General features: G+C 36.2%; 2 protein-coding genes across 2 annotated transcripts; one reads left to right on the top strand and one right to left on the bottom strand.

Annotated features, from left to right (window-relative positions):
- Positions 1–5,134: 5,134 nt before the first annotated feature.
- Positions 5,135–10,970, bottom strand: LOC113776519. Its single transcript, XM_027321703.1, has 7 exons — positions 10,854–10,970; positions 9,224–9,495; positions 8,455–9,106; positions 8,160–8,359; positions 7,791–8,035; positions 5,637–7,449; positions 5,135–5,552 (listed from the first exon to the last, which is right to left on the bottom strand). The coding sequence occupies exons 2-6, from the start codon at positions 9,493–9,495 to the stop codon at positions 6,566–6,568; spliced, it is 2,253 nt and encodes a 750-aa protein (XP_027177504.1). The 5' UTR covers positions 10,854–10,970; the 3' UTR covers positions 5,135–5,552; positions 5,637–6,565.
- Positions 10,971–19,769: 8,799 nt separating this feature from the next.
- On the top strand, positions 19,770–20,274 carry LOC113774308 (60S ribosomal protein L28-1-like). The gene is made up of 2 exons (XM_027318859.1): positions 19,770–19,823; positions 19,903–20,274. The coding sequence occupies exons 1-2, from the start codon at positions 19,770–19,772 to the stop codon at positions 20,272–20,274; spliced, it is 426 nt and encodes a 141-aa protein (XP_027174660.1).
- The last annotated feature ends 3,928 nt before the right edge of the window (positions 20,275–24,202 follow it).

Raw genomic sequence — 24,202 nt, 5'->3', positions numbered from 1 at the left:
GGTGGGGGTTGGGGGAAGGGATGACTGGATGTGCTGCTCTATTTTGGGCAAAGATGGGAAGGATTAAGCAAATTTGCCAGAGTTTTCTGACATCTGGAGCCTCAAAGACAGAATATGTAAAATAGGAATATTATGCAGTATGCTCTATTGCAATGGTTTTTTTTTATTTTTTACTCTATTGCAATGGTGCCTAATTTTTTTCAAGCACAATGTTTGAGCTGCTTTTTACCAATACTCTGATAAAATAGCATCTCCCGTCGATGGTCAAATATCACTAATCTGTTCTAGCAAGATGAGATTTTTTAGTCTGAAAGACTCATGGAAATACTGAATTGAATGATAATAAAATCCTGTCTAAAGGGAGAGATTGTAAAAGTCCATCTTCATGCTCAATAAATATGATGGCTTTATACATATGGCTCATTAAATAAACCGAAGAATTGAAGCTGGCTGCATTTGTTTGTTGTTGGCATAAATACTTCTTTAAAACACCCAGGGAACAAGGCTTTACAGTAATTAATGTTGATGAAACTTGAATTGTGTGCAATGTCCCCATCTGTATTAGGGATTGGAGCATGAAATTCACATTTATTTGTTTGAGTCTTTTCTATCATTAACTCTCTCTGCTGATGGCTTGCAGTTGCATATGCATGAATCCCTGCTGCTAAGTCAAGCTATTGCCATCAGAGGTTCATCTATAAGCTTTTTACCATCCTAGCAACATTGTTAGTTATTTTGTTTTTACTAGCTAAAAATTTGGTACTCTAAGTTAAGCAATTGGAACTTCAGACTTCTTACTTTCCAACTTGTGCTGAATGGTATACGCTTAATTTTTTTCAGTTCGGGGAGCTTTAGATGTATGTTCGAGGACTCCTTTCATAAATCAGCGTTCGTTGGTAATTGATATCGTTCTTGCTTCTTTCTTTTCCTAATGTACTGGCTTTTATCACACTTGTTGTTACTTCTCATGAGGTAAAAGGGATTTATTGATTGACCAATACGCAAAGCATTAAGCAGTTCATCTTGTCCACTGCTTTACGATTATTTCTGTTGGGGACTTAATGATGTCGGCTACATTCACTGAAAAATTAATCAACTACATGAAACATAGCCAATACTTTTTCAGAAACAATAAAATCTTGGAAACAAGGATTCAAGACGATGAACAATACACACCGCAGAGATAGGGACTTTTAAACAATACCAGTTTTTTAATTGACTAAAAATATTGTTTAACAAATTTAAAAACAAACATTGTTATCCTCTGAAATTCGCACTGGATACTATAACTGAAATCCTGTTGTTTAATTCTTAGCTTGTTTGGTAATAGTAGAAATGTGTCTGTGCATGTGCGTGGGTGGGTGGGTGTGTGTGTGTGTGTGTGTCTGTGAGAGAGAGAGAGAGAGAGAGAGAGAGCATGGTTTATGAGAGGAACAGATAGAGGAGTAGCTGGACTTCTGAGTTTAGTGTTGGTTTGAGTGGGCAATTGAAGCTAATAATTAAGTGCTGCAATGCCTTGTACTGGTAGGGCGTCATTTTTTTCATGATTAGTTTATGCTGCAGTTGTGATAAACAATGAAGAAATAGTAAGTTACATATGCATTTGCATCTTAACGTTTGTAGGAAGCCTAGGAAGCCGATGCTAGCCAAATCCTTAAGTATCAGACAAACACGTTCATGTATTATTCCTATTGGTAGCATCTACAGTGTTGCTGCAACTATCGCAATCCTTTGATTTGCCGAAAATGAAAGGCAAAATATTCCAACGAGAGTACTTGCTCTCTAATTTTTGTGGCATCAGGGATGTAATCTGACCATTCTGTTCCTGATGCCTTCCCCCCGCCGCGTTTTCAAAGAATAATACCTTCTCGAGTTTACATCGACATCAGATCAATGTTTTTATGGACTGTCATTACTGGCATGATCTATGGAGGTTGTTACTAATTGTGGAACTATAAAGTGATCATGGAATTCGAAGACTTCCATAACACATTTTTATTTGTGGTAATGACTTCCTATCAGCATTGTGCTGATCTAAAGGAGCATTAAGCTTATTTTGTAGGCAATCAATATGTGACTATGGTGACAACCTGAGCTTATCATTTTTCACTTTTCTGCATCTAAATTTTTTTACTCTGCATACTAAGAGATGTATTTTTCTATAAGAAAACAAGATCCAGAAGGATTGTGACATTAGTAACAACTAGAAGAGTTGAACTCGTATAACCTGAGATTGAAAATTAAGATTAATAAGAAGGACAAAAAATGCAAAATTGCTGAGTTCAAAATATTCAATTGATAAGACTTCTGATCGAATTTTTTGGTCTTCAGGCAGTAGGATCTACTTGTTGGAAAGAAGAATAGGCAGAATATGACATGAAGAAGGACAATATTCGTCCTTTTCATGTCTTCCATTTTGTTATGGTTGATAAACTTCAGAACCAATCTTTTTATCCTTTTTTCTGGAAATTAGATATTTGTTAAAGCATGCTGCTACATTTTTTAAGTTGACAGATGACAAGAACAAAATCATGCACCACAGCATCCTATAGGGTCCCAAGTAAATACGATGCTATGAGATGCAGACGTACCCCTTTCCTTTCCTTTCTGCTACTGTTGTGAGCTGAACGGTGTTGTTTCTTAGCTTAATTTTTAATGATGAAAGGGGCCTGGAGGGAGGGAGAGGGAGGAAGGGAGAGATAGCGGCCGGAGAGAGAGAGACAGACCAACTGACTGACTGACAGAGACAAAGAGAGGGTGGGAAAGAAAAGGAACAGATAAGAGTAGCCGGATTCTTTGAATTCACTGTCGGGTTTGAGTTGAAAATTTGAAGCTACTAATGTAAATGTTTCAAATGCCTTCAGTTCATATAGTTACTTAAATCTTTACTTTGCATCTTAAACTTTGTAGGATTCTCAGAAGTTCTGATCTTAGTAAAATCCTTAACTTGCAGTCAGGTGAACGGGTTCTACCCATTTCGCATACTGGGAGCATCTACAACTGTGTTCTGACAAATTCTTTCTTGTGCTGAAAATCAATGGTAAGTTATTCAAACTTCAGTTATCATGCTCTAATTTTTGTGGTATCTGGGATATAGTTTGATCATTTCAGTTCGATAAGCTGTTTCTGTAATTTTTCCTCTAATTTTGTAAATCTAAAATTCCATCCAAACGGAACTACAAACATGCCACCTTGAGCTTTACATTGATTAGATAGCTGTTTTCACGCAACTTCCATCACACTGTCTATGATTCAGGATAGTAGCATCATCTTTTAAACTTTTTACTGGTTATGAAACTAAAATACGACTACCACATCCAAATCTCCATTTGCAAGTTTGAACTTCCATTCTTTTATGTTGCTGATATAATAAAGCATATAGCTTATCTTTTAAAAACCAATCTATAACGAAGTTCAAATCCAGAGCTAACAATTCTTTACTTTCTGGTTTAAACTTCTTAACCCTCATTTCTTACTCTTGAATCTGAATCTTTCTGTTCTGCATATCAGGTTGGAACTTTTTCTGTTCCGTTCTAAACTAATTTGTGGTTAAGAGTACATATGAGGGGTGTTTTTAGACCTACTACCCATTTTAGAGTGCTTCCTTTTGTCCCATTAGGCACATTTCAAGAGTGGATCCTAGGACAATTAAGATTGAAAAGTTAAATCAGGTACAAAGTATAAGAAATGGAAAATTGGAATGCATTTGTACGAGGACTCGTTATCAATCTTCTTGGTCTTTGGTATCTGCCTAGTCCCCTCTTTATATTACAAAGGAAAATAAGGAGTGGAAAACGGAAGGTGCGAGGTTTAACATGAATTCAGAAACTGCACAGTGTTCTTCCATTACCTTCTGTTATAAATGTACTTGATCATTCTTCTCATGATTCTTTCATCTGTTCATGGTTGATAGCTTCACAGCTGTTCTCCTATCAATTTCTAACATTCTGAAACTTTCTATAGGATGCTGTGAAATATATTATTTAACAAAGGAGAAGAATTTTTCATGCTCCAGTACTTTCAGGCAAGACTCTAAACAGATGGCATTCTCTGTGGACATTATGGAACAGAAGCTCCCTGATATAACCATATCATTTATCTGGCCAAACATAAGAATAGTCTCCGTGGTAAAATAATAGCAACAAACCTCTTCATCAGAGAAATTAATTTGAATTGTGCTTTTGTTTTTGTTTTTTCCAAATAATTCTAAGTCTTAAAGAGTTATTAAGCAGGTAAAGGATTTCAATGGATTGGCTCAAGCTTCATGAGATCGATGTTCCAAGAAATAATCACTTGACTACTTTGAGTTCTTATGTTTTTGCAACATTGCCCACTTTCTTTTGCTTCTGCAATTATGTTTATTTATTTATCATCATACAAACGCAGATATTTTGGCATTCAACTTAAGCATACCTGATCGGCGGGCGTTTCTCTCTATGCTCTTATCAATCAACAGTTCAACAGTATTGTTTGCTTTATATTTTGATGTAGACAGAGGATTCTTTCTGTTGATGAATGGAAGCTTCAAAGAGCATGCCTTTCAGGAATTTTATTCCCTTGGCATTTTTCTAAAGTTTGTTAATCAAACACATCATTTTGCAAGTATTAGGTTTGAGATGACGTTTCAATCTGTTTTTTTTTTTTAATTCCCCTTTTCCCTCATTAGAAAAGAAGTAACTAAGCACTATGCACAATGAGATTTTACCAGTGAGGCCTTATTGTATTTTTGACTCTCTCTCTCTCATGTTTCATGTGCAAATGGAGCACAAACCACCATTCATGAGTGAATCGGAACACTGTACTGCCCTAATCGTAAATTCAAGTCATTGGGAAGTAAAAATAAAGATGTGATACTGGAAAAAATTCGGAGATAAAAAAAAACCTCAAAGATCAGATCAACCTTAAGCTGACAAAGAACAAAAGGGGAAAAAGAAAAAGGATCTGGTTCAAGAAAGGGATGACCCTGGTTTGGAATGATTACTGATTACTAAAACCGAGTTAGTTCTCAGAACACCTGAAAGTCAATCTGTTTTTCTTTGACAGTGCAGTTTAAGCAACCATTCAAGTCATTATTTTCCTGCATATTGCTTTAAGGAAAGTGAAATCCATAGCTTGACACAGTTACATGTTGGAATAATAAGACAGCAGCTACTTCCTCTGTTAGTTTTAAATGAAAGGATACACTGAGCATTATCTAGTGGCATTATGAAGCCATAAAACCTTAAGCTTACATGGGCTTTTCTATATTTGAGCAATACGAATGTAATTTTTTCAGAGGATCTCAAGGTAGCCAAATTTAAGAGAGCCTGCAAATAATGATGGCCAATTTCTCTGTGTGATTACTCATCACAGAGGCAAGGCATGCAAATAAGTTAAATGGTAAGTAAAAGTAGCTACAGAAATTTGTTGAACTGCAAGCTTGTCAAAGAAAGAAGAATTTATGCACAAACAAAAAAACTTTTAACAACCTCCGTGGAAGTTCCTTTCTGAAGCATGGATCCACAATCGTACCCATGCCACACTAAACTGAAGCAAATTTGACAGCAATGTACCTATTAAACACAAGTTGCAAAAATCAAATCAGTGTCAGAAGTGTGCCACGTAGAAAAAATAAACAAAATAACAGGAACACTTACCCTGCCCTAAGTACCACAGCACGCTTAGGCAACTCTTCCGAGCTCAGATCATCATCTGAGGTAACGCATCCTCAAGTTCCTCGTAGCTCCTCAATGCAACCTCCACATTCTTCTGCAAACACTGTACTTTGCCCTTGACATCAATTCTTGCCTTCTTGACCATTTTTCTCATGCTTATTCTAATCTCCTTATCAGCACCTCCACATTAGTCCAGCAACAATATATTTTCATGCTTGATGGTCCACATCTATCCAGCAACAATGCAACTGCAAGCTATGCCTCGAGCAACAATGGGTTTTCTAACAAATCTCCTCAAGAACCTCTCTTGCCCCATCAATAAACTGGGATTCTGTCCTTTGCAGCTAAGCTAAGCTTAACCATCTATCTTAAATTCTTTACATGCTTGGGCCCATTAAGTGTCTGAAGCAGCAAACTTTGAAAGGCCTCAACAGCTCAAAGCTTGATACAGGAACTCGTAAATTTTCTTGATCTTCAACTTCTTTGTAGATCATTGTATCAGTTACTTTGCTCAAGCCAATGTGTGAACAAATCCTTGTAGTGTTTCAGGTAATGTATAATGGAGATCCCCACTCCACGGACTGACCATTCTTATAGAGTCATTGCCTCCCATTCTGCTAGTCTAATTGATTGCTATATTAATTTATATTCCAATCACACCATCCAGAAGACACTGCCACGTCATCCTTATCCTGCCACTAAATTTCCTCTATCCTTCTGCTTTTCTCTGCATTTGCTGTTTCTGATACATCCTTGAGCTCAGCCAACTCTTTCTTAACCAATGTTACTAGCTTTTCCATCTTTGCTCTTCCATTCCAGTTGAGGGTTGCCAATGAAATGTTGAGAATATTTTCACAATAGATTGGCATCCTGATTTTAGAGAATATCTCAACTTTATTCTCAATGGGAAATCACTTAGGGTCAGCAGTAGAGAGGGATGATGGAATAGTTTCCATTCCAATAGAAGAATGTTCCTTTCCAGCCCCATCACCACAGTTATCATTTTCGCTAGCAATTTGCTCAACTAGGGTACCCCTTGCATCATCTGTTCCATAACCTGAATGCTTCTGCTCAAGTGCAGATCCAACATCCCCATTTGCATGGTGGTTCTCATTTTCCACAATCCTATCATGATTCTGCAAAGTCTGCTCAACTTCTTCCTCCACAGAAATCGATGTGATCCCACTATTATCTGGACAAATTTGGCCATTCAACTGCATCTGCACACAGACTGCCAAAGAAACGGCATGGTCACGCACCAAAGAATCATAGGGTGGGCAGTGCAGCATATTAATCAGAGCTTGGGTATACTGGAGCATGCTAACAGACGGTACAACATATTTTTTATCACGGCAAAACTTGATAGTTTTCACTACGTGCTCGCACAAATTGCCTGTACAAGACCAGTTACAGTCACACAATGCATACTCAGAGCCTGGATTCCATACCACATGAACAGAATCTCGATCTTCCAGGTCAATAACTTTTGCACATTTACCATCTATGGCAATGTCAGCATCTGGAATCTTCATTGATTTCCTCCACTTTGTTAAGCCACTCAACCATTCATCCTTCCAGTATCGTGCAAAATCATCCTTACATGAATATTCATCTAGCCAGAAGTAAGAATGCACTTTAGAGCCCAGCTTATCCACCAACCAGTCAGCACGTTGGTATACATTACAGTCCTTCTCATTCATTAATCTGGCCTTCAACTGGATATGGTAGAACTCTATTGCTGCAGAAGTTTCCTGGCTGGCAAGAGGAAGAGTTTTCAGTGCAGTAAACCACACACCTGGGGGACAAAACCCTTGTCAGACAACATAAAACAAAAGAAAAGAGGCGAGAAAAGGAAAGTGCAAAACCAAACTACAATCACTGTCACAAAAGATAAAATAATCGCCACCAAAATGCTGAACATTTCCCACTGTTATTCAATTAAAGCTACATACAATTACCTCTATTCCATGTTATGCATACAGAAACTGAGGTAAAAACTATCATGTATAAATTTTAGACACATATAGTTTCAGCCCTATTTTTCGTTTAGGAAAAATCAAGCATGTCTTCCCTAAAAGTAGACCTGATACAAAATTGCTCATTTATGTTGTCAATGAAAACAGAAGACCTTCTAACCTAGCCTCGGCAACCAAACTGACTTGAAATATTCAGCAAAATCAGTAGCATCTACAAAATCTTCCATCATATCCTCAAAAACATTTGCACTGCTAGATCCTTTGCAGATATTCAAGACAGTCTGACCAAGCATTTTTGCAATTTCAGCACGTATCTCCATTGTTGAGCATCTCTTCATCAGGTTTTTGTGCCAAGCATGACGAACTCGCCAAAAGCATATCAACACTGAGCACTGAAAGACTTCCCTGCATTAAATAGAAGAAGATAACTAAATCATCAGGTCAAAAATTACAAGCACACAAAAGGAAAAGGAAGTACCAAATCTTCTAACCAAGAGGACAAACTTAGTTAAGAAGCTAAGATGCTAACCTGATTGTGAGAATATCAAACAGAGGATCATCTATAACAAACCCAGCAAGCTTCCATGAAGGATCTTTTGTGCGAACTCTGTTGTAAAGAGCTCTCATCCATCTATGTGCATCTCCAACTGCTAACCTAGGAGCGATTATCCATGCTACCGGGATAGCCTTGTTGTCTAAGTTGAATACAACAAGACTGTGAATAGGATACTGGATGGAATTCAATAAAAGTAAGTAAGCTCTACGGGAATTTATATTCCAAAGAAGCATCGTAGTTAAAAAAAAAATCCAAATAAAAAACTGACCTTCAATTTATTGGTTCCAAACCTTGAATCAGAAGCCAGGAGGCGGTGATTCCCAAAACGAATCATTTGTTGCAACTGCCAGTCCGTTTGTATACCCAAGACAAAAGGGTCTGAATCAGAGAAATCTTCAAAAAAGAAAACACAATTCTGATGGGTTTTAACCCATATGCTGATGCTGACTGCATCATCTTCGTCCAATTCATACAAAGAACGTCGTATGCTCCGCTCTTGTCTACGTACATATCTGTGTGTTAACAAGTCATCTCGATTGCTCGGACCTCCCTGTCTCTCCACTGACTCGTTATGTCTCTGCATGATTGTTTCCACAGAGACCCCAACATGCAGTAAAGATAAGACACGAAGACGGAGATCCTCGGAGATATATGGGGCATACATTGCACGTGTCCCAGCAGCCTTCTTATCCTGTGGGCCATGGCATGGCAACCCCTTTTTATCCACATGCTTATCTTGATTGTAAATAATAAGAGCAACTGAAGGCTCTGCAATTAAGCGTTTGACAATAAAATGACAAGTACAGCCTCTCTTTGTATTTGGTCGGCCAGCAGACTTCTTTTTTGGCACATAGGTAGTCCTACTAGGTCGAACAACACCTCCCTTTCTGTGGTCATCAGGACCAAAAGAGCACCAGTACCTAAATATTCAGAAAACTTAACTTATTTCCTGAAGGCAAATAGCAGATAAACTGCCTAGAAGCAATCGAAAATAATAAATTAGACCAAACACGTCCTCTTGTTTTAATGGAACTCACAATATGTATTCAAGAATGCCATCAACTTTCGGCTTGTAAGACATCTCAGGGGGTCGTCTTCTCCTTGCTTCAACATGGAATCGTGTCGGACAATCATTATTAGCTGATTCACCCCTAACAAAGTCATCAACTCTAGCAAATGGAATAAGACAAACTCTGTCTATGTTGTCACGCCAGCCTTCCACCTTTGACCACACAAGATCACTGGAAGAAAACTCCAAAGTTGGCGGGTTTTGTACAGGAAGAGAGAGAATCTCATCCCATCGAGCCATCTGCAATTGAGTGGCAAGTAAAAGCAAATGATGTTAATACCACAAGCAAGATGAAATTCACAAATAAAACTGCAATAATCTATTCGTTAAAAGCTTCTTCTTTGTCTCTTCTTTTTGGTTTGGATAAACAAATGACTGAAAAATGCCAATAATCATCAGTAACTTCAGCCACAAGGTCAAAACATAGATCATCGGGAGCGTCACTGATCCAAATTTGGCCATCTTCAATGAGGTGTAAATGTGTGAGAAATGGGCAATTTCATCAGCAACTCTATTACCATTTGCACCCATATTTTTCACAAAGCCAGATGCTCACAAGTTCACATTAATAAGCCTGTCAAAAAATAACCTGCTAAACGCTTCTACATCAGGAATACATATTCCACACCTAGGGCCAGTAACAATACTTGAGTACCAAATAACCAAAATCTCTAACCAGGAACAACATGCAAAGGATTGATTAACTCTTGTCACAGTTTAGGATGTCTAAAATTGCAATGCAAGGAGTCATTCTAATCCATTTACATAGGAATAAAGGAAGCATAAAGCTCTATGTTAATGCTTTTCACTGTTACAACCAGGTAGCTCAGCAGGCAACAATCCAATGCAAGGAGTCTGAAAACATTCTGAAATTTGCTCTGTTTTTCCATATAAAACTAGAAAGTTTCATGATAGCCTCCTTATAATCAAGTTTTGATGCCTAACCAATTAAAAGCAATTAATACCACAAGCAAGACCTAATTCACAGATAAAGGTGCTCTTATCATATCCACCATATACAGGTTTCTTTTTATTTGATTTTTATTAATTTTTGATAACTAAATGATCAGAGAATGCCATTAATCCTCAGAAACGCCAACAAAATGGTTGATGATACATTACCAGGTAGGTCAATCATCCAACTCGCTTACCATCAACGAGGCACAAATGCACGAGATTTGGGCAATTCTATGAGCTATTCTATTACAATTTTAACCCATATTTATCCTAAAACCAGACAATACCATGTCCACATTAATCAGCCTCCACGAAAATCAACTGGTTACACAGTGCCATCGGGAACAGACATTCTACAACTAAGGCAGTTAAAAAACTTGGTCACAGAAAACTGAAATTTCTGATAAGCAACAAATGCAAAATATCAATTCAACTCTTTTCACATTCGAGTAGCAATTGAGCATATATCTCCACAACACAAACCAATTCTAGCCACTTCATTCAATACTGAAAGGTATTCAACACAGAGGGATAGATTTACAAGAAAATCAAGAAAGAGGCAAATGGTTATTCAAAGCAGCATTAGCCCTTTTGTCACATAAGCTTCGCAAAACCCAAAAATAATAGTCAAGAAACTTTACATCTATTTGCTGTTCGCTGGTAGTGGTCCTGGCGGCTGTGGCGGCGGCGGTGCTGCTTATTCCGGACGGCAACGGTGGCTATTTTCTGTCTCTTCTGGGGTTTTTGTGGTTTGTTTTTCGTCGGGGGCCGCTGCAATTCTCCTGATAGTTTTTTTTTTCTCCGCCTTTTTTTTTTGGGCTACCAAATTTATTAGTACTTAAGAAATTTGGGCCTGGGAAACAAATTTGTGTTTGCTTGGTTTAAGGCCCAAATAATGTGGTAAAGAGCTTTTGTTATCTTTTGTTATTTTATTTTTAATAATAAAAAATGAAGCTCATGTTTCTAAGGGCCAATCAAGCCAAAATGAATCCTTTATGGCTTTGAAAATTATGTCCATAGAGGATAAAGATTAAAAAAAAAATTATCGAAACTACCAAAAATAGGTTCCTACTAGCGGAAAAAAAAGAGCATGTTTTTTAGGCAATATAAAATAATAAATTAAAGAGTAAAAGTGCCTTAAATAAAAATTAAAGAGTAAGAGTAAACGAAAAAAAATGAACCGCATGACCCTTATAGGCTTATAGCTATGAGAATTACATCCTACTACCATATCGTATAAAGAGTAACACCAAAACCACCAAAAGTAGGTATCTCAAAAAAATAAAAAAATTATCAATTCTATTTCAAATCATATGTATATATAATAAAGTCGTATTTTAATACTTATCTTATAGTACTTCCTCTTTCATGCATGGCACCCTAATTGAGTGAGTTTTTGTAATGCACTCTGTGATAAATTATGCGCTCTTATATTTTAATTACTTTCTCTCTCCTCAAAACAAGTTGTTACGCTTTAATCTTACGTTCATCAAATTTCAGATAGGCTTATCTCTTTAATGAGGCTTATCTTTCCCACTTTATTTTCAAAATATTTTCTCATCCTAATACTCTCAATTAAACTTGGGATATCGATTACCTTCCATGCTTTTACTTCTACATAATGTGTAGTTGCATACACATGTTTTTTTTTCTTCTTCATCAATACCTTAGTTGTTTTTTTTCCTCTGTTTTTTTTCCTTGGAACTCCTATGCTTTGTACAATTTTTTTCTTCATCAATAGGCAGGTTTTTCTATCTTTTCTTGGAACATTTTTATAGTTTTAACAATTCTTTGAATTATTTTATACCAAGTTTATTCATGATATAGGTATCACAAAAAGGGTGATGGCTAGGAAGGTGAACCTAAAGAAGTTTTAACAATTGGGCATTTGTACTCTTCATAAAACCATATGACTCTTGATAGTGAAAATAGAAAGGGGTTATAATTTTATGGTTGATAGGCCGTTTGTGTTCATAAGTCAAGAATATTGTTGTAACTTTTACAAGATTGTAGCTTTTACAAGTGAAACATGGTAACATAATTTCGTGATTGTTATTCATTATCACAGTTTTTGCTTCTTAATGGATTTGTTATTCACACAATAATTGGAACAGATTGTAAAAGGACTTACAATAATTATTATACGTTGATGTCTATTTTGTTCATAATATAGGCATCACCGCAACTTTTTATAACAATTTTGACTGTTTTTTTTTTCGGTTTAATAACAACATGATGCTCGAGATTTCAAAGCTTCTCCTTCAGGTTTTGGTTGAATTATTGCTTTTATCCTATAACCTGAAAGCCTTTGCTACAACCAACACTAACAGTCAATCCCTTCTATGTTGCTACTAACAACTGTAGACATCAAATTTAGAAGATAAAGAAAATGGAATAAATATAATTTAGTAGTAATAATTGACTGAATAACGGATAATGTACAAGATATAATCTATATCTATATCTATATGTATTGCAGAGAGAATTTTTAGCAGAGACCCTCTTAATGGCTTCCAAACTTCTCATTCTTTTTTCTAGATTTTTGTATTTATTTTAATACATAAAATCTAATTAAAAACTTTAAAATAGTGGGTTATAACTAATCCTATCACTAGTCAAATTTAAAATTTAAAACTCTTCCACTATCTCCTTCATAAATCGTTTACAGTTTATTATTTATACTTTAAGTCCTTTTTACTTCTTAATTAAATAAAATACATTTGTCAAGCCAAAATTCTCAGGGATAATTGATTAGTCTCATTTTAAAATTATTCACCCTATTATATCTTTATCACTTTAACCCCTTTTATTCCTTCATTAAAGAGGATTAATTTATCTAGCAAAATCCTCGAGATTATGTGATTAGTTCTATGTTTTAGTTCTTCACCCAATTATATTTTTATCGCTTTCCTTCTGGGTACAATAATCATTTGTCAAAATCTTCTAATGATATACTCGATTACTCTTATTTTTAATAATTTATGTTACAATTTCTAAATCAATTTTCTTGTGGTCTTAAACTTATCCTTTTTTTTTGTATTCAGCAAGCTTAGGGCACTTTAATAGGTTTGCTTTTTATAATTTTTATACTTTTTATGTTGGATTTTATTCAGTAGGTTTTTTTTAAAGTTTTAAAATTTGAATGTTGAAATTATACTCTAACATTAAATTGGAGTATGTAAATAACAATTATGACATTTTATTTGCACTTAGAATAAACTCAATATTAATATCGTGCAAGCATCTAGATGACTTTTCATTTAGCACATGTACGCCAAAAAATGCATGTAAAGAAAAATTTATGTATGAATTTTAAATTAATAAAGTTGTATTTAGAAGGTTGCTTTTGGTGGTATTTTAGCAAAATTTTGATAAAAAAAAGTTGTATTTCACCAAATTTACATCCAAAAGTTTACTTTGTTCTCGATGATTGCAATTCTAGCTTTTTATTTGATTAAAAACACTTAAAAAATGAGGCAGCAACTTGGAAAAATAATTCTAACTTTTTATATGTCCAAAAACACTTAAAAAGTGAGATAATGAATCCTAAATAGTGAAAGGATTAGAAAGATAGGACTGTAGGATTAGGAAAGACAAATATTAGGGGAGAGTTATCAAATTAGATGATTCACGTGAGTTTGGGCAAGTTATAATTAGGTTAACCTATATATTCCTACTTAGTTAATTGTTCAAAATAGACGAGTCGTCAATGAATATAGTTTTATATGGGTTTGGATTATCCATTCACCCATTCATGGCCCGCTACTAAATTTTATTTACTTTTTCATCCACATTTTGTTTAGTAACAAAATAGTAAATCATATCAACATATCAAGTTAATAAATCAATTTTTACCTAAAAAAAGAGAAAAAAAAACAAAAAAAAATTGCTTAGAGGAGCCTAAAATGGTCATCATAATGAGTTTCAAATTTTGTCACTTTACGACAGTCTAAAAATAATTAAGCATTAATACAAGCAATCGAAATTTATTAAACTTTTATGAAAGGAATGGAGGAAGTAGGATAAATTTTAAAAAATAAAATAATAGAAATTAAAGAAGAGGAAAAATGATAAATACATCTTTGCAATAATTAGAATATAATTATTAGAGTAATTTAAATTTACCCACTAATGATTGAGTTTGAATCTACGTCTAATTTAATCAAGTCAAAATAAGTGATCCAAATCTGTCAATTTCATACCCACTAATTAATGAGTTAATTTTGTCACCCATTTGAATCCAATTAAATTACACATGCAAACTCATTTGTTCATAGGCGAGCCAAGTAAATAGGTTAGCATTAACATTTATAAATAGATGAAAATAATAGTAGAATAGGAGACAAGTGGGCTGTAAAATTGGATAAGAGATAGGATAATTGGGTGGAAGCGAAATAGTGCAAAGAGAAAATAGGATTTGATGAAATGAGAAAGGATTGTAGGGATACAAGAAAATTGGGTAGAATTTGAAGGAACGAGAAAAGGTTGTAGGGATGCAAAAAAGTTAGATTCAGAAAGTGAAAAGGAGAGTGGTGGAGAGTGGGAGCATATGGAGGAGAGAGGAGGTTGAGAGGTGAAAAAAGTGGCAGGAAGGGGGAGAATATGAGAGAAAGGGATAATAATGTTGTGTTTGGTCATATTTCCCATCCTTCCAATATAAACCCGTGCATAGCACTGGTCAAAATACTAGTAGGGATTGTATATGTGTTTATATTTTATTATTGTATGATGCATGTTTTCGATTTGTTTGGAAGAGGAGCTATTAATGAGATTTCTTGGCCATGGAACGCTACTATTGGAAGATAGGAAATTTTGGATATACTATTAAAGGAGATTTGGTGGTCAAGTTAGTATTTTGATTGTATCATCTTGACACGAGGTGTAGCTTTTCAGTTAGTATTTTGTGGGTTTCAACTTTGTTCCTTTGTTCAAAGTTAATTTAACTTTAGATAGAAACATTCTATTGAGTGCCCTTGTTAACTCTATTTTGCACAATTCGGGCTTATTTTAAATTTTGGATATATCTTTCTTTCAATAATCTTTTATTTACTTATATTGACAAGAAACGGTAATCTTATTCATTGAAAAACTATATTGCTTTGGTACAACCGACAGCTTATATAAAGAATAAGCAGCAGACTCCTAGTCTAAGTAGTAGCAGACTCCTAGACTAATTCTTCTAGACGTACTGGAGTTAACTAATGCAACTAGTTTCATATATGAACACAAAGACTAATAGATAAGAGATACGGATGAAGTCCGCTAACAGCCCCCCTCAAGCTGGAGTGTGGAGGAACGAAACACCAAGCTTGCCCAACAAGCGTTGAAAGGAACTAAAACCAAGCGCTTTGGTGAACAAGTCAGCGGGTTGATCCTCTGAACGAATGAAATGGGTACAAAGCTCATTGGACTGAATCCGTTCATGAACAAAGTGACAATCTAACTCAATATGTTTGGTACGCTAGTGGAAGACAGGATTGGCAGCAATATGAAGTGTAGCTTGGTTGTCACAAAACAGATGCATCGGCTGCAAATGAGGAATGGTGAGATCAAGTAATAAAGCTCATAACCATAGCAATTCACTAGTGGTACCGGCCATGGCACGATATTCGGCTTCAGCAGATGAGCGGCTCACAGTTGGTTGTTTCTTAGTACGCCAGGAGATAGGCGCATTCCCAAGAGAAATGTAATAACCCGTGATAGAGCGTCGCGTCTTAGGACAAGCACCCCAATCAGCATCACAATAACCAGTGAGTTGCAGATTGTTCTGAGAAGGGAAAAATAATCCCTGGCCTGGAGAATTCTTAATGTATCGAACAACCTTCATTGCTGCATCATGATGATCTAATGTAGGGGAATACATGTACTGACTCAAAATATTAACAGCATACAATATATCTGGGCGTGTGATAGTGAGGTACAAAAGGCGACCCACAAGACGTCGATAAGACGAGGGATCGGCCAAGGGCGTACTGGTTGAACGCCCCAATTGGTGTTGTTGAGACATTGGGATAGGACTAGGTTTTGCACCACTGAGACCAGTATCTGTTAAAATATCCAGAGCATACTTTCGCTGACTCAAAAAAATTCCTTCAGGATTCCTGGCAACCTCAAGACCGAGGAAGAATTTAAGGGGACCAAGATCTTTCAGATGGAACTGTCCATGCAAGAATTGTTTAAATTTTTGGCATTGAAAAGAATCATTTCCTGTAATTATCATATCATCAACATACACCAGAACTGCAAGAAAACTGGTATTAGTCTTCATGGTAAATAAAGTAGTATCTGCTTGAGACTGAATAAAACCATATTGTTTGAGAGCAAGAGTTAATTTAGAAAACCACTCCCTGGATGCCTGTTTAAGACCATAAAGAGATTTACGAAGTCGACAAACCCTCTTGTCACCAGATGGTAAATATCCAGGAGGAGGTATCATGTATATTTCCTCATGTAAATCACCATGAAGAAAGGCATTATTCACATCAAGTTGATGTAATTCCCAATTTTTAGCCGCAGCAACAGCTATTAAGCACCGCACTGTAGTTAGCTTTGCTACAGGAGAAAATGTCTCAGTGTAATCCAGTCCCTCCTCTTGGGTATATCCTTTGGCCACTAACCGAGCTTTATAACGCTCCACAGTACCATCTGACTTATATTTAATTTTATACACCCATTTACAACCAATGGCTTTCTTTCCTATTGGCAAGAGTGCGAGATCCCATGTATGATTTGCAGCTAAGGCATCAAGTTCAATTTGCATGGCAGACCTCCACTTTTCATCTTGACTAGCCGCAGAGTAAGTAGAAGGCTCAATCTCGGTTAATAAGGCTGCAAGAAAAGCTTGATGGGATGGAGAAAAACGGTGATTGGAGAGATAAGAATTAAGAGGATAGGGAGTACCTGATGCTCTGGAAGTGGAAACTGAATTGGAGTGGCAGGAACTATTAGGATAATCACAGACATAGTCTTTTAGGTAAGCAGGTGGTCTTCGGATCCGCTGTTCTTGGCGTGGTGGAGAAGTCTGAATCTCTTCAACACGATTATCCGTAACAGGGAGCTCATGATTGGGACTTGAGGAAAGAGTGGCATCAAAATTATGCACTTCAGGACCAGAATTAAAAGAAGAATCAACACATTGATCATCATTATCAAGAACAGGTGCGGGAGTGTTAGGTGTTAAAGCGGAAGACAGTGTCAACGATGATATACTAGAAGGAATTTTGAAAGGAAAAGAGGTTTCATGAAAGTGTACATCACGGGAAAAAAAGAATTTTTTGTCTCTAAATCATAAACTTTGAAACCCTTTTTATTTTGAGGGTACCCTACAAACACACAGGGCCTAGACCTGGGTTGAAACTTGTCCAAGAGTTGTAGAGGATTAATAGCATAACACAAACAACCAAATACTCTAAAATGATTATACGTTGGTGGCTTGCCAAAAAGCACTTCAAAAGGGGTTTTACCTCCAAGTGCTGATGTGGGGAGTCGATTGAGAATATATGTAGCAGTTAAAACACATTCCCCCCAAAATTTAATGGGCAAGTTGCTCTGAAACCGAAGAGCACGAGCCACATTAAGGATGTCTCTATGCTTTCTTTCGACAACCCCATTTTGTTGAGGTGTACTAGCACAAGAGGTTTGATTAACAATCCCTTTATTTCTAAAGAATAATGCCATGGCCCCTTCAGTAAGTTCTAGTGCATTATCGCTTCTGACTTGTTTAATTTGAAACCCAAATTGAGTTTGAATCAAAAAATAAAAATTTTGAAAAGCATGACAAGCTTCATTCTTGTGTTTTAATAAATATGTCCAGACTGCTCTAGTACAGTCATCCACAAGAGTTAAGAAAAAATGAGCCCCAGAACTTGAAGGTGTTTGATAGGGTCCCCATATATCAATATGAACCAAATGAAAAGGAGTCACAGATTTATGAATGCTTGGAGAAAAAACTTGTCTAGAAGCCTTTGCCAAAGGGCACACAGTACATTCTTGGCAAATTTTATCAGAACGAATATGAGAAAAGTTGGGTATTGACGCCAACCGGTCGTGTGAAGGATGTCCTAGCCTTTGATGCCAGAGAACAGCGGATCCTGCAGCCGTATTAGCTTTGCCATGACGTGACTCATCATAGTCTGTGGTAAAGTAGTAAAGACCATCCCGTTCCTTACCTACCCCAATCAGTTTCCTCGAGCGTAGGTCCTGGACAACACAAAAATCAGGAAAAAATAGGGCAACACAATTGTGTTCTTTAGTGAGACGACTGACAGAAATAAGGTTACAATGAAAACTTGGAGCATGCAAAATATTATGCAAAGTAATCAGGGAGTTCAAATGATGACTACCATATTCGCAGAGTTGCTTCACAGTGCCATCAGACAGGAATATATTAGTGAATCTTTTTTATTTAACTAGGTCAAACAAAAAGGTTTTATCACCTATAAAATGATGAGTAGCACCTGTGTCTAGTAACCAAGTGCAACAAGAGGATGAGGAATTTGGAGTTAAAGGATGGATTACGTTACCAGCAAAATTAACCGAGCCAGCATTTTTGTCACTATTCAACAATGACAAAAGTTGCTCATACTGTGCGGCTGTCAAACCATTAACTGAAGTAGTGGAATTTGAAGAATTTGTTGTATCATCTGAGCACACATTTGCAGCGGTGGGATTTTTCCTTGAAGACTGCCAATTATTCGGATACCCTATAAGCTCCCAACACCTATCCATTGTATGGCCAGCCTTGTTACAATGATCACATCGTAATTTGGGTTGTTTCGAAGATTGATTTCCATTCTGACGTGGTTGGCCTTGCTGTCGCCGAACACGAAGCATCTCAGAATTATATTGAGATGGTTGCCGTCTAACTGAACTAGATCGTGGCTGCTGCTGCTGAACATAGAAAGCTCCTGCCCCATCAGAATCGTGTGGACTAAGAAGACTCAGTTGCTTCTCTTCCGTCTTAACCATGTTAAATATACGATTAAGTGAAGGGAGAGGCTCAGTTGCCAATATTTGAGATCGAATGGTTTTAAATTTTTCATCCAATCCCATCAAAAATTGGTGTGAGCGCTCTTTGTCCCTTTCAGCAAGCCATTCTTTCAGTCCCCCACATGAGCAATTTGGAGGGTTTGAATAGGCACTCAACTCATCCCATAAGGCCTTAAGTTTGGAGTAAAAAGTGGTCACTGAAGCTGTTCCTTGAGTAGACAAAGCAATGTCCTTTCATATTTCATAGATTCTGGGTTCATTGCTTTGACTAAAACGTTCTTCCAAATCCACCCAAAGTTCCCTAGCCGAGTCATGATAAGTGATTGAATCATGTAGATCCGGACTAATCGAATTGATAAGCCATGAAAGAACAAGCCCATCACATTTACTCCAAAACAATGCTTCACGGCTTCCAACTTTCGGTTGTGGCAATTCTCCATTCACAAATGGGATTTTATTTTTGCTTCTCAAAGAATTCAAAATATTTCGTTTCCACCGTTGGTAATTGTCACCATCAAGCAACGTTGGAACTAACGAAGCATTGGTGTAATTGGCAGAGGTCAAAAAATATGGGGAGCTTGGATCACGGAACAAATCACCTGCCGAGGAATCTCCTAGATTCTGTGATTCGTTTTGCTCCGCCATTGTTCCAAGAATGTAATAAGAAGCAAACACAAAAGAGAATCAAAAAATGGAGAGTAGAGCAAGGCGACAGTACCGGGGCAGCTGATATGGGAGATCGTGAAGAAGAACAACTCCCTTTTGGTTAAGGAGTTTGGCAACGGCACCGCTAGCGTCAAGTTTACCAAGGGGCCGCCCAACAGTCTTTGCGACCTCCACTCTTACAAGCATTCTGGATTGGCAAACAAGAAGACAATGACCATTCAACCAGGAGGCAAAGATCAGTCTGTGTTGCTTGCTGCAACAAAGACCAAGAAACAAAACAAGCCTTCAGCTTTGTATAACAAGTCTGTCATGAAGAAAGAGTTCCGTCGAATGGCCAAGGCTGTTACAAACCAGGTGGCAGATAACTATTACAGGCCTGATCTGAAGAAGGCTGCTCTGATACCATGACAAGAAACGGTAATCTTATTCATTGAAAAACTATATTGCTTTGGTACAACTGACAGCTTATATAAAGAATAAGCAGCAGACTCCTAGTCTAAGCAATGTTTTTAAACTCAGACCGGTCAGTGAACCGGAGAGGTGGCCGGTTCGCGGTTCGACCGGTCCAACCGGCCGGTTCAAAGGTTCACTGTTTTTTTTTTTTTTTTTTAGTGTTAAGTACTAAGCAGGTTTCATTCTACACTTGAACTTTACCAACATAACTTAATTTAAGTTATGATAATAATAAATTTTCTAAAAGTTATACATAAAACATGGAATGATAAATATAATTAAAATATCATAATTCACCATAAGTTTTCATAAATTCATTATAAACATAAATAGATACAATCCAAATGTTCACCAATTATCACAAATAAAAACACAAAAAATAAATAAATTAAATATTGAAATTCTTTTACAACCCTTAAAAAAATCCATAAAAGAGTTCAAGTTAAGACAAACTATTTGAATAGCAAACTTTTATCAGTGGCATGATAAGCAACCACACCACCTTCACAATTTCATCAACTTAAGCTGAAAAAGTTAAAATTTTATTATAAAAATATAAATCTAATTGCTCAAACTAAAAAAAACTAAAAATTTTTGAAAAACAAATATACAGTTAAACACATAAAAAATTAATTGCTACTAAACATTACTAATTAACATGTTATATTAAATTCAATGATCCTATACCATTAATTATTTTAAATTCAATTATCAATAGCTTCGATTATGTGCCAACTACCATATTTTTGACCAGCCCAATGTTATTATTTGTAATTCCTACCCAATTCCTACACGGATGTGCACTACTTTTGCAAAAATTTCATCCTTAATTAATCGAATAAAAATAAAACAAAAATGAGGGAAACATATGAAAATTGAGGGGAAAAAGAAGAAAATGCAAAAAATCAACTAAAGATAATAATATAGAAAAAAAACCTTGAAAAGAAAAAAATTAAACTTACTAAGATGTTGGAAAATAAGAAAAGTTGAAATTTTCAACTTGTTTACAATTTGCTAAAGATAATAACCTGATAATAATGGTGAAGACTTGAGAAAATCTTGTTGTGGATATTTGGGTTAAAAATGGTTAAGAAGAAAAAATTGAAAAAAAAATAAGAGAAGAACTTGATGTTTTAATATATTTTTTAGTCAAGTAGAATTCTCAACAAACTTAACTACAGTTTAGCGGTGAGATTGTCATATCCAAACTTGGAGACTCAGATTCGAATCTTAGCTACACCATTGTTGAAGAATTTAAAAAACCGCCGGTTCACGGTTCGTCCGATTCGTCCGGGTTTCAGCGGTTCTCCATGAACTTCCGGCTTTAGCATTAGACCGGACCGGTGACATGGCCGGTTCGCGGTCCAACCGGTCGAACCGGCCGGTCCGGTCCGGTTCTGAAAACATTGAGTCTAAGTAGTAGCAGACTCCTAGACTAATTCTTCTAGACGTACTGGAGTTAACTAATGCAACTAGTTTCATATATGAACACAAAGACTAATAGATAAGAGATACGGATGAAGTCCGCTATAGATTCTTTGAGTTTCCTGAAAATATAATGGTACTGTATTGTATGTTGGTGTATCTAACGGTAATGTCCAGAGCAAAATTATCCCGTGCAAGGAACTAGTTTGACGTAAAGAAGATCAAACAAAAAATGTCTGATTTGCTACTTTAAATTCTTTTCTTGTTTCAAAATGTTTTAACTTTTGCATGAATTTGAAATTTCTAAAATTTATAAGTTTTCTTTTGAGCTGAATCCAATCTCACCCAACATCTAAACTAAAACAAATATCGTCCTTAACCTTTTTTTATTATTTTTTCTAACAGAGAAGGGTGAGATTTAAGAAATTTCAAATTCAACCCATTACACCAAGGCCTTCTTGACAAATGTGGTTCTTAACTTAATTAATACTACATAACACACTTATGTTAATCTCTTATAAATCTGAAACCTCTTGTATTTTGATTCTTAAACGCTAATGTGACTTCTTATAATGTGATTCTTGCACGTACTATGAAGAAAAAAACCATTCAAAACACCTTTCCATATAATTTGTTTTAAATTTTTGCATATGCGTTATACATTTATACATTGCCAGTGTACATATAAAATTGATTTGCTAAATAGCAAGTAAATATTAAAAAAAAAAACAGTAAGAATCGGTTAAGCATGGGAAAGTTCGGAAACTTAACATTCAAATGGAGGTTTACACTGTAGTCCAAATACTACTGTTTCTCTATGGTGATGGCAACTGATGTAGGAATAATGGGGTATGCTGAAGCACTGCTGAAACAGTTTGATCAAAAGTTGTTCATTAGTAATTTTCCCCTATTCATATGCAGTAGCCAGCTTGTATAATCACCATTACTGTCCATGCAGCATATATACAGAAAAGATGACAAGAAGGATCCCAAAATGATCAAGAACCCCATACAACATCATCTTAATTGAAGAAAATGACTCCTAAACTGAAAAATATATGGTTGAAATACATACAATACTCAATATGTCCAATGTCTGTCTATCAAAAGCTTCAGTGATCACTCAAAGATCATTTCCCAACACAATATTCAAGTATATGCTCTCATGAGTTGGTATCACCAAAAGAAAACAGCATTCAGGCACCAAAGTGCTCATCTGAAGTAAGCCACCAGAAGTCTAGAATATAAGCCTCTGTTGCGAGGCATCATATTTCCATTTGAAAGTAATCCTGGAAGTCCTACAGCGAGAACTTGAGGCTGGATCCTTCAAATTTTCAGCTGCTTCAGATGTACTTACCTCGCAACAGATTAGCTGGTTTTCTAGATCTGCGTTACTGCTAAGTCCCTTCAGCTTTTCCAATACCGACTGAGGTAAGACAATGACCAAATTAAACAGGTTAGTACTTAGTACAGTAACTGAAATGATTTTGCATGAAATTGCTAAACAATCAATCAATAGTGTATAAGACTTTTAAGATAAGAAAACCTGACCTTGCTCAGTTTGTCATGAATTATCATGCCCTGCACAAGAATAACATCTATATCAAGAAGAATACTTTGGAAAGAACGACAAGAATGGCAATTATGGACCCAAAAACAAAATGAATGTACTGAATAATGGACAGAAAACAGACCTCAATTTGCAGCTTATCAGCAACCTTGTTCTGCACAAGGATCAAAACAGAAATGTAAGCATAGAGAAGAGAGAAGAGGGAAGCCTATAATTCCAACGTTTTAACGTTTAGAGAATATTCGAACAAAAAAATAATGCAGTTTTGTATCTCCATTTCAGAGATCCGTTTAAGAGGAAGAATAGTTACATATGAAGGGAAGAAACCGAAAGATATCCAAAGAATTGTAACTAAAGTGGTTAGAAAAGAAATGTAGTACCTGATGTTCAGGATAGACGATCAGTTTCAAATCTTCCCAATGCTTTAGCTTCTTAACAAAGGCCTTCAATGTCAAAAGCCACTCAACAGAGTGTGCTCTAAACACAAAGCTGAAGTGAACTTGGAGTTGATGTGAGGCACTGATTGGAAGAAAAGGCTCGTCACAATTAACGCATTCCAATAACTCCAAGTTTGGAGCATCAATTTGAGCAAATGACAAGTTGCTACAGTCTTTAAAGACCAATCTTTTGAGAGAGCGGCTCGAAATCTTGAAATTCCCATCGCTCACGCAGTCGTGCAATTCTAATGTCTCAATGAACAGAAGCTGAGATAATACCGTTGATAAGACATCAATGCATGCACTACAGTTCCATTAAATATCACTTCCTTCAAGGCTGGACTACAAGTTGCCCAATCAATAGTTTCAGGCCAGCCACTTTGGGATGTTCCAAAATAGAATTTCTGTAGATTGGCCGCATCCATTTTGATAATGTCAACAATAGCACAGT

The sequence above is a fragment of the Coffea eugenioides genome, chromosome 6 (genome assembly GCF_003713205.1).
Source record: "Coffea eugenioides isolate CCC68of chromosome 6, Ceug_1.0, whole genome shotgun sequence".
NCBI lineage: Eukaryota > Viridiplantae > Streptophyta > Magnoliopsida > Gentianales > Rubiaceae > Coffea > Coffea eugenioides.
This window is presented reverse-complemented; position numbering and strand designations above follow the sequence as displayed.